This window comes from Cyprinus carpio, chromosome B21, assembly GCF_018340385.1.
Source record: "Cyprinus carpio isolate SPL01 chromosome B21, ASM1834038v1, whole genome shotgun sequence".
Taxonomy (NCBI): Eukaryota; Metazoa; Chordata; class Actinopteri; order Cypriniformes; family Cyprinidae; genus Cyprinus; species Cyprinus carpio.
In genome coordinates this window covers 3,913,903-3,925,580 of record NC_056617.1, presented here as the reverse complement: position 1 = coordinate 3,925,580, position 11,678 = coordinate 3,913,903, and the positions used below count along the sequence as shown (strand labels likewise).

At 35.8% G+C, this 11,678-nt stretch overlaps 2 protein-coding genes across 3 annotated transcripts; one reads left to right on the top strand and one right to left on the bottom strand.

The window, feature by feature from the left end:
- Positions 1-1,294: 1,294 nt before the first annotated feature.
- LOC122141216 (beta-1,3-galactosyltransferase 9) lies at positions 1,295-4,033 on the bottom strand. The gene is made up of 2 exons (XM_042747839.1): positions 4,028-4,033; positions 1,295-2,632 (listed from the first exon to the last, which is right to left on the bottom strand). Exons 1-2 carry the CDS (start codon positions 4,031-4,033, stop codon positions 1,526-1,528), a joined length of 1,113 nt encoding a protein of 370 aa, XP_042603773.1. The 3' UTR covers positions 1,295-1,525.
- Positions 4,034-5,259: 1,226 nt separating this feature from the next.
- Positions 5,260-11,335, top strand: LOC109066465 (kelch-like protein diablo). Of its 2 annotated transcripts, none has more exons than XM_042748071.1 (8): positions 5,260-5,382; positions 8,981-9,123; positions 9,317-9,500; positions 9,762-9,905; positions 9,992-10,125; positions 10,200-10,411; positions 10,555-10,661; positions 11,178-11,335. In XM_042748071.1, exons 2-8 carry the CDS (start codon positions 9,072-9,074, stop codon positions 11,239-11,241), a joined length of 897 nt encoding a protein of 298 aa, XP_042604005.1. In that variant the 5' UTR covers positions 5,260-5,382; positions 8,981-9,071; the 3' UTR covers positions 11,242-11,335. The 2 variants fall into 2 exon arrangements, with proteins under 2 accessions (XP_042604005.1, XP_042604004.1); XM_042748070.1 differs by having other exon boundaries at positions 5,266-5,382; positions 8,978-9,123.
- The last annotated feature ends 343 nt before the right edge of the window (positions 11,336-11,678 follow it).

The following is an 11,678-nucleotide window of genomic DNA, read 5'->3' as shown; positions in this document are numbered from 1 at the left end:
GACTAGTGCAGATGTTCTACTAACGATATTAGAAGATTGATTTTTTGCTGCTTCTTGCATTTGAAAAACAAACAAAACAAACAACAACAAAAAAGACATTAATAATAATAATTGTCCTAAAAGTGCCAGTGACAGGGGTGCCGCGTGCTGTGGGTGTTTTTTCACTAGCGGATTTTCTAGCAGAATATAGACTATTTATCATTCATATTAAAGCAATAGCGCCTCCTGCTGGTGTGACTGCTAGTACGTAACTGGTCGAGTAAAAAAAAGTCTGTGTAAAATGTTAGAATTCTCTTTTGGTGGAATTTTTGTACCTTATTTATTACTACTACTAATGATGAATTTAAAAGTGGCATCGCTAAAATGTTTTTGGTTTCGTTTTCATTTTGTTTAATTTCAAAGCTTGTACATTATCCTTTTTGTATGTGCTCATTTTGTAATAAAAATGTTGAAATGCTTAAACGCCTGTTTGGTCTTAAATTGTCACAAGCACATCTTTCTACATCAAACATATCACTTGAAAAATCCAGCTGAAACATGGTGGCATCTGGTTTTTATGTGGTTTCTGGCTGTTCCAAGCTAATATAGATGATATGCACAAAACGTGGACACTTTGTACAAGCTAATTTGTAATATGCATATTGTTTTATTTAGTAGAATTGTAAATAACTCAATATGATGAGGGAGCAGTATAGCCATTTTAACACTAGAGGGCCAAACAGACTGTTTTAAATGCCTAATGAGACCATATATGCAAAAATATGCAAATACAAACAACATTTTATATTATATTATCGTCTTTGGCATTTATTTGTGAATAAAATTAATTAATAAAAAAAAAAAAAAAATTTAACCAATTCCCTTAAAAATCCCAATTTATTTTTAATAATTTATGAAATGCATTACATTCTGTGTTAACAAAGCAATAAATAATTCACTCTCACTTTTGCTAGCACTTCTAACACTGTTGTAGTTATGACACAGATTAATCATCATTAGGGTCGGTGTGAAATTAAGTTTGCAACCCCAATTTAAGATTTTTTAACGTTTTTGAAAAAGAAAATCCTTTATGCTCACCACTCAAAACTGTTAAATTATGAGATATTACAATTTAAAATAATTCTTTCTTTTCTATTTAAATATATGTAAAAATTGTAATTTATTCCTGTGATGCAAAGCTGAATTTTCAGGATCATTACTCCATTCTTCAGTGTCACGTGATCCTTCAGAAATCATTCTAATGTGCTCAATAAAGCACAAAAAAAAAGCAAAAAAAAACATAAAAAATTTGTAATAGAATTCAATTGTAACGTCTTTATGGTCACTTTCGATAAATTTAATGCATCCTTGCTAAAATACGTATTCATTTCTTACCCCAACTTACCTCTTAAGTTTGATATGTTGACTTTAAGGCCTTTTAGAGTAACAGAAACACTATATGCTCTAAATAGTACAACAGCTGAATTAGAATACTGAATAACTGAATATTTACAATAATTTATACACATAACTATCCCCATCCGTTCTAGCCCTGTGATTTGTCATTATTCAGAAAAGAAAGTTTATCCAGGTAGGTCATTGCTTTGCACACTACCAAACTGTAATAAGTCTCCAGCATGCCACAGCTCCTCCCCTTCCCCGCCCCTAAATCCCGCCAGACCATGCCCATCATCCCCACCTCCATCCCGGCAGAACTGAATAGGAAGTTGTAGCAGCAGGCGTTATAGCGGATGTGTCGGTCGCCAGAAAACCGTGCGCTGTGAGTGGCCACCACACCTGCCCGTCTTGCACACAGACCAATCAGAACATCGGAGGGGAGGGGTAACGATACATCCTCAGCAGCGACATAAACTTTTCTCACAACGTCTTGAGACAGAAGAAAGGCGGGGCCAGAGCAGTAGTCTGGAAGGTATTTCTCAGGATACACTTGATAGGGCAGGTAATGCGGTTTGTCGGGGTCCCGCTCCGGTGCGGCCCGATGGATGACCCTGCCTAGGTAAAGGTCATCAGGGTGTGTTCTCAGTCTTAGCAGGTATGATGTTAGTGCAGGAAGGTTTAAATACACAGAATCCTCAGAAAGGACGATAAATCGGGCTTGTGGACAAAAAAGTAGGATCCATCGATGCGCCATTTTAACTTGTTCCCAGTGTCCTCTCTGCCAGTTGCCCCTTGAAACGCCTCCCTCGAACTGCACGATGTCACCGTAGCGTGCAGACTCCTCCCTTATCATATCAAGCTCCGCCCCTAAATGGGAGGAGCTGAGGAAAAACAAAGTCCGCACAGCAACACTGTGCGCTGACGTCTGATTGGCCCAGGAGTTTCGCACCACCTCCCTTTGGCTCGAGTTTCCTGGGGAACTCAGGACCAGTGTGAGGATGAGGAGGTCCTGATGATGAAGGCAGGGTTCGGTGTTAATGGGGTAGATCTGTGAGGTGTTGAGCCTGGTCTCAGTCAGGTCCAGTTTGCGTGCACGCTCCCGGACCTCCAGGACAAAGCGGTCGGTGTAAGCGGCGGGAGACGACTGCAGGAGAAACTCTTCCACTATGTCGCTGCCAAACAGCAGCGCGTGAAACAAGATGACATTACACAACAGGAAGCACCACTGATGAGTCTGCAGCCGGAACACACAGATCTGAGAGAGGGGAACAAGAAATGTGACCAAATTATAGCAACAACAACATTTTTTCATTCTCTGAAGAAAATATTGCAAGTGGTGTTTGCTAATAGCGATCCATGGGTTGTTATCCCGTTGCTAAGGTGTACTGAGTAGTTTTTATAGTTAAAAGCCATAAAAAAACAATTCTATTACTTGAAATAAGATACATTGAACTTAAATTAAAATCTAAAAAAATTTAACTTACTTTATTTCAGTTAGTTGCCAAGGCAAAATTTCTTTTTTAAATTTAGTTTAACTTTAAGAACGAAAATAACTCCAACTAAGTGAATTAAGACAAATAAATAAACTATAGATATGTTTTTTAAAATAATAATAATAGTGACAAAAGCATACGACCCAATTTCTCAAATGTTTAGTAAAATTTAACTGAAAAGAGAATATAAAAATAACATTTAATTCAAAGCATTAACAAAAACCTACAATAATATATAAATTTTACTAAAATTACACTGCTAAGGTGTTGGTAGGATTGTTTGAATGCTTGTTAGATGGTTTTAGATAAATACCAGTTTTTCAGTACATTTATTTTATCTCTATATTTATTTTATAGTATTTTTATTTTAGCTTTAATTTTTTAGGGCTGTAAGTGGTAATGTATGATAAAACTGCTATGATTTAAATATGCTTTAACATATTTTACATTTTACATTGCACAAGGCTTTTTTGGCAGTTATAAACCCTTAATGTTCATAAATTTAGAAATTCACTTTTATTTTAGTTTAATTACTTTTAAGGTTTTTAAAAAAAATCATTCTTCCAATTATGTTTTTTTTTTTTAAATTTAACAAAAAGTGCTTATTTTATCTTTATTATTAGTTGCCATTAATAAGTATAACCGTGTTAACTTTTTTTTTCAAATCAAACACACATACTGATAAATCTCTGCTAAAAGGACCATGCAGCATGAGAACGGTTTATTCTGGTTTTGTGCTTGGTGAACCAGCATGGGCAAGGAAAATCTAGTAGGTTAATCAGCATGATTTCTGATGCTGTAGACCAAGGAAGTCTTGCTGGTTCTGCAGGTTAAGCAGTTAAACACCTATCCAAAACTCAACATAAGCTGGATATAAAGACAGGGCCAGGTGCATAAACTGCTTAGTCTTAAAAGTTAGTCACCTAATTTGTTTCTGCAACACTGGTCATAACTTTTTAAAACCAGTTACATAAAAATGTAAATTGGTCTAATTTAAATCCGAAAATTAAGGCTAGTTAGTCAAACTAGTTCTTAAGACAAAGTCTTAACATGGTGACTATGTTAATGCAACTGGCCCCAGAATATTCTAGAAAAGTGCAATTAGGATATTAGCACAGAGGAACAACGGTAGAAACTGAGGACAAATATTTACTTACCTTCATGATGTCCCTTAAGGCTGTCTTTCTTTCCTTCTTTCTTTCTAAATCAGTTTGAATTTCTATTAAATTTTCTGGTGCATGAACTAGTGCGTGCTGCTCACCTGGACGTTGTTTCTGCAGTAAGCTGACACCGGGCAGGTAATGGTAACCTAACACAGCTCCGTCTCCACTGGCCAAAGATGTCCAGCTTCACCTACAGTAATAATGGATGATGTCAGGATGCATTACTCAAGAGCAACTCACACACAGGCTGTTCCCAGACTGCTTATATTTCCCTCGGCCCATATCATAACTACCATTATGTTCTGATCTAACAGAACATTTGAGAGTAACGAGTCGTAGAAATTTCAGATGTACAAAATAAATGGCATTTTACATACTATTGGGACTATAAAGTAGATTTGTTTATATTATTACCAGTGGATTTTCTGAAAAGTGTGCTTTCGTGCTTACACTTTACAATAAGGTTTCATTATTAACATTATTTTTGTACATCAGTTAACATGCATGGACTTACAAAAACAATGCTTCAGCTGCATTTATTAATCTTTGTTAATGTTCATTTTTACATTCAGTAATACATTTCAAATCAAGAGTTGTAAAATTTTATATTTACATTTACAAATACATTTTCAAATTAAAAAAAAGTATCTGTTAACAAACTTAACATTAGATAAATCAACTGTATGCAGTTTTGTCTATTTTTGCTTGCGGAGTGGAAGAGCAAATCATTCACACTAAATAATTTTGGATTGAACTATTTATAGAGTTTACTTAAGAACTTGAAGTACTAAAATAACTAAAACTAATAAACAAAAAGTAATAATTAAAATAAATACTACAACTAAACTACAATTTACATGAAAACATTAATTCAAAATTGCTATATCCAAATATTAGCAAAAACTATAGTGGTATATCATTGTTACCAAAATAACACTGTTCCAGTGCACCATGTAAAAATAAAGACTAGGCCTGTCATAAAAAGCGTGTGATGTAATTTATGTGTTTGTGTGACAGTGAGTGTGTTATGGTTTGTTCCTAGTGTGAACATTTGTCTTCTGTAAGAATGAAAGACATGTGTGTGATGATTCACATGTCAGAAGAAGAGCTATTTCCCTCCCCTACGATAACATTGACATGTTGTGCATCATTCACTGTCAGCACTAACCTGCATACCTACATATCACACAAACAATAACCCCCCCCCCCCCGAGTCACACTCACAAATAAACCTTAAGATGAGTGAGCTCTGTCTCGTACATGATGTACTGCAGAGAACAAGAGAATAAAGACCATCAGTGGCACACAGTTTGACAGCAGGGAAAGAGCAACATAATATCATCGGAGAAGTGAGTACATTCATAAACCCATACATGACAGAAAGACTTATATGAAAAAGATTCTAATGAAAAACATAAATATAATGCAATGGAAACAGTCTCAAACAGTCAATTTATGTTCTGTGGATTCAAATGAGAAAGTGGAACTCTGCAGGGCTCTCATTTTTTAAGGTTTGTTTGGTTTAGATGTATCAGGAGGATTGTAAATAATAAAATACATTTTGCTGTTATTAAAAATAAAATAGTGTGCTTTCAATATCCCTGCAGTTTTTAAAAAGTGTCTTTGTCCCTGCACTTTGTTACACTGTGACCTTTTCTCCCAGAGTACAAAAATAATGGTTTGCACTTTCTCACATCATATTTCTTGACCATATGGTACAGTTTCTTTACGATTACCCCAGACAAGCATAAGAGTAATTCTGCTATGGAAAAACAAACTTTAAGTGATTATTTTGCAAAAGAATGCTAAAAAATCTGAATGCAAAGCACAAAGTATTGAGTGTACATGTGGTTTTATGATATTTGCTAATTAAGGTGCTTTTAAAACTATTGTCATGCAAGAATGGAAGCTTGTTCTTTTGGAAATTATTTCCTAAGTTTACTTCCACCATGGATCGGTGAAATTTATTTATTTATTTATTTATTTATTTATTTATTTATTTTCCTTTTTATTTCACAATTTCCCTTTTTTGCAATTTTTAATCTTTTCTTACAATTTTTTATTTTTATCTGACAATTCATACTCCTTCTCGCAATTTTTACTTTTATATTTCACAATTCAGATTTTTTTTTTAGTTTTGGCTTTTTTCCTCACAATCATGAGCTCATATCTCAAAGTTGTTTTTCAGTTTTGACTTTAACTTGTAATTTTTGTAGCTTTTATCTAAATTTTTTTTCTTCTCACAATTCATACTAACAATTCTGAGTTTATATCTTACAGTTCTGTAACATGTAGTTTTGAGACTACTCTGAGAGAAAAGTCTGAATTCTGAAATAAGTCGCCTTTACCTTTTTTTTTACTGGATTTTTACTCTGCTTTAAAAGTACACTTTTGTACTTAATCAGAGTGTTTTTCTTTAGAAAACGTTTACTTCACAACATTCCAAAGCATAATATTGTACTTTTTACTGCACTATGTTTCAAAAAAATATAATTTAATAATTAATTATTATTAATTATTAATTATTATAACAAATATAATACTTTATTATTTTTTCTCAAGTAAAAGTTTTACTTGAGCACAAGAAAGTACTAAATTTTTAATGTTCTTAAGTATTAACGTAAAAAAAAATATTTATGAAATGTAGTGCAGTAAAATGTAAGACATTATGCTATGGAATGTGGTGAAGTAAAGGTTTTCCAATGAAAAACATTCTTCAAATTTACTTCAGTAAAGTAAAAATACTTCACTACTGTCCATCTCTGGGGAAACAAGCTCCTATAGTTTCCTGAATATTCATAAAGGTTAAGATATGAAAGACTAAAAAGTCAGTAGACTGTAGTTAAATAAATGATACTTAGTTATACTGTTTTCTTCTGATGAAGAGAGATTTAGTTGATCAGGATATTCGAGAACAAGTGTCTCAACTCACTTCCAGGCAAAAGGTTTGTGGGATTTTATGACTAGTTGCAGCAGCCTTTCAATCACACTCCATAGGGCATTTCCATTTCTATCAGTCTTTGTCTCTGATAATTATGAGTTTTAAAAGTCATCGGTTGAGTGTGATATCTGCCAGAAACCCGTGATGACTGGTTGTGAAACTGCTTTGGCTCTGTGTTGTCATGGAAACAGCCCTGGTTGCCAGGGTGATGATTTCATTATCGGCATAGGGAAACAGTATGGTGAATTGGTGACCGGTTTAGCACTCTGGATTTCATGGTATTAAGTTATATGACAGTGTAGTCGCTCCTCAGGGTGACAGGAGTGTCTAGTTGATGCAGCTTGATTGTGTTTTGATTGTCATTGCAATTATTTCCTCTTGTCAGTTTGTGTGTGCATGAAGACTGCATTCTGTGCACACTGCAGACATGTGCGATGTGGTGCAATGTTTGTTGACAAGACTTGATTTATTTCATTGAGGTGACCCCTAACCCCTGACACACACAACCCCCATCCTCTCAGCCGTTGTCAAGCTGAAACACTGCACTTACCTAACATAGCACTGCAAACCGCACAGAAACGTCTCTGAAGAAAGAGCGAGAGCAGAACACCAGAAAAGAATGAGCAGTAAAAGCAGACAAAGTCAAGGGCATTCGACTTACACCCACATGTGTGACTCACAACTGTGCCGGCGTATATCAGAAAAGATTGATCGGTAAAGGTCTGCTCTCATTGAGAAATATAGTTTGGACCAGACATGGTTGTGTAAGACTGAAAATTATTTTTATTTAAAAACAGACTGGCCAAAAAGTGTAAATGCAACAAAAATTAAACCCAGAAGTTCATAAACATCTTTTACGAACCAATTGTAAATGCTTTCTTGAAAGTGTAATAATGTAATCTACAAATCATCAAATAATGTGAATACCATGAATAATGAAATGACTATGTATTCTTTTATTAATTTGTAGGGCTTGTTTTTGTGTGTTGTATGGAGGGCTTTCAGAGAGGCTATCAATAGCAATCTAGCTTTGAAAGCATAAGATCCCACCCTCGTTGCAAATCACTCTCCAAATCCACGCCTCCTCCAAATCACATGAACGTGTGCATGCAGAGTCAGACCAGAGGCTAACCAGCGACACAGTGACAGATGGCAGAAGGTTGAATACAATGCTGTAAGATTACCTTATGTCTTATTTACCAGTGAGAAAACATTACAGTACAAAGAGCATAATATTACAATAATAACGCCTTCCATTCTTGCTCGCTCTGCAATAACGTAATGTAACGCACTGATGACGTATCATGTCTGCATGAACAGGGTGCACAGATATGTGCAAATCGTAGCCCCTGGTCCTACGCCTTCCACAGACAATGTAAATACATATAAACACATTTAGATCACTTAACTTAGTGATTGCTACCAGGATGTGAAAAGAGCTTCAACCAGCATAACAAAAAATGTTATTGAACCAAATCACTTACCCTGCCTTTAAGTGACCGAAACCACACGTGTATCCTAAAAGTAAAAAATAGGCGTATTAAGCACTCAAGTGCAAGATTGACAACAGTATTCTGCAGCTGTGTGAACGAGGCCTTACTGGCCAAATTCAAGAGTCTTCAAGTATCTCTGAATATCTGGTTCCTAGATATGGCTCAGTCCCTAGATCCCATGTAAGTTTGTAGGATTTGTCCCCCTTTTTTTATATATAAAACAAAAAAAGTTTTGTCAACTCAACTTCTCAACAAACTGCACAATTTGATTCAGTTATATGCTGATGTTTACTTAAGAGATTTGATTAGGAGTTTGTTCAAGTCCCTGTGAAAGTAATAATAGAGACGCTGCAATCTTCTGCTCCATCATCAGTGTTGAAATATACTGTACAGCATGTTCACAGCAGAACAGATGGGTGTTTTGTTGTTTGCCCACTGTGTTTTAAGTGTGATGAGTTTGCGTATGTGCTGTCTTCAGAATTTCCTTTTTTTGTGTGTGTGTATGTTTAGCAGACGCTTTAAAGAAGACGAGGACCTCCTGATCATCAAAAATAGTACCAACCTGCACAGCACCAAGGGTCACTGCCATAGCAACAGCCACTCCATGAGGAATAAAGTCTCGTCCAAAGGAAAACCCTTTGACATGATATATGTAGGTCAGTATTTATATCAATCTATTTGTCAATGACTTTCAGACTTTTCTACACCTGCTTGAACATTTTACAAAGTTTGGTCAGCTGCCACTTGCAACTATAATTGTAAATGGAATATAGTATAGTACAAAATCACAATAGAGATCTCAGTTGTTTTTCTTTGCATACAGTGTGCTTTTTAATAAATTGTGTGTAGTTGGAGGCTGGAGTAAAGATGACCTGTCCTGTCCAGTTGAGCAGTTCTGTCCCCAGTATAATGAGTGGAAAATGACTGCTCCCATGCTCCATCACCGCAGTGACCCAGGAGTGTGTGCTCTGGGCGGAGCCATCTATACTGTGGGCGGATCTGATGACATCACCTGTTTGAGCAGCGTGGAGAGGTGGCCGTTTACATCAACTTCTGTCATCATTCAAATAGTGTTTTTTGTTAAGTGAATGAAAAATTTGACAATTGATTTCAATTGAGTTTGGTATTAATGTTGCTAAAATAATTTTAATTGCATTTTCCAAAAAGGTGACATGGGGCGCTGCCCTAGTATTTGGCCAATAGCTTAATCCTAGAATCCGTAATAATAGTTATTGTTTAAAACGTTATTATCTATGATGCCTTAAAATGCTAAATGAATGTTTGTGTGTGTTAGGTACAATCCAGAATGTAACACTTGGTCTATGGACGTGCCCTCACTTTCTTCGCCACGGTCAAGGGTGTGTGTGTTAGAAATGGACGGATGTCTCATTACACTGGGAGGTTTTGATGGCATGACCTGCATTAACACAGTAGAGAGGTCTAAACACACTTGTACATTACAGAGAATCGGATGTCTGGAGATGTGAAGCTCAAACACATACACACTTGTTTTCTGTGGAGTAGGTATGACCCGTTGAAAAACTCCTGGTCTAAGTTGACACCAATGCTGAGGAACAGGGCATCTGCATCAGCCGCTGTCCTGAACGGTCAGATTTACGTTGTGGGAGGAACAGATGGAGACATGCCGCTGGATTCAGGTACACAAACACACATACATGTGTAGATTTGAAATAAATAAAAAAAAACCTCAATACTCATTCTTCTGCACTAGTGGAGCATTTTGACCCATTTGAGGGATGCTGGTCTCTCTGCCCAACCATGTCCACCGCGAGGGAAGCTTCAGGATGCGCCGTGTTTCTTGGCTGTCTGTATGTGGCTGGAGGACAAGACGAACTTGGTCTGTCATTGAGCACCGTGGAGAAATACGACCCAGACACTCTCCGCTGGAGCCCCATTAGGGCTATGAATAAAAAGAGATTTCAGGTTTGAGGGAATAAGAGCTATAGTAGTCTTTCTGTCATCGATAACTCGCCCTCTTGTCATTTCAAACCTGTACAAAGAATATGATTCTGAAGTGGTTTAATTATGGTCTTTGTGGTACAAATTTTTGTGTGTAATATGCACAGGTCTCTTTAGTGCTGTTTGATGGCTTTCTATTGGCTGTTGGAGGATTTGATGGTGTAAGTGACCTTAAAACCATGGAGGCTTATGACCATGAGACAAACTCTTGGAGGTGTGTATTATTTTAAAGTGACTCATTCATGTAGAGCCTACGAAGTCCACCAATGTGCAGTCTTCCAGTACTGATTGTGGGGGAAATCCACAGAATGGATTTAAATGGTTATTTCACCCCAAAATTTTGTCATCATTTACTCACCCTCAAGTTGTTCCAAACCTGTATAAATGTATAAATAATTTCTTCTGCTGAACAAAAAATATATTTTGAAGAATGCTGATGGTCCCCATTGACGTCCATAATAGTTTTTTTTTTCTCTCCATACTATGGAAATCAATGGGGAGCATCAACTGTTTAGTTGCCAACATTCTTCAAAATATTTTATTTTATGTTCCTCAGAAGAAAGAAACTCACCCAGTTTTGGACAACTTGAGAGTGGGTACGCTCTTATTAGCAGTTGAAAGGAATAGTTCTACCAAAAATAGGAATTCTGTGATTATTTGATTAAGATTTATACTCAATTTCTCTTTATCTCTAACATTTATTTTTTCATTATATTTTCTCATTTTGTAGACATTTTGGCAGTATGAAGTCCAAGCATCCAGGGGGACACGTGGCTTTGATCAAGGCTGTGTGAAATGTATTGATTTAAGTATATTGATGATATACATGATAATAAATGAAGTGAAATGAAATTCTGTATAATTCATTTCTTGACCCTCACAAAAATGTACTACTGTGTTATTTGGTTTTAAATCATTTCATTCCAACAGTGGTAAAATAATATGGTACTATTATGGTACATATGTCAATGTAATTAAACAAATATGGTAGTATGGTAGACTACTGCTTGGTACAATTTGTGTTCAGAAATTAATGTGACCTATTTTTAGATATTGAGAATTAGTCTCACAAATTAATATTTTAGGTAAATTTATTTTAACTATAGAAGTTTGATTACTTTTTCCCGGCTGGGGGAATCACAATTTTAAACTTTTTTTAACCCTTATATACCGGTAAACATAATTCAATGCTGTAATCTGCCTTTTCTAAGAAATGAAGTCTAAAACTCTG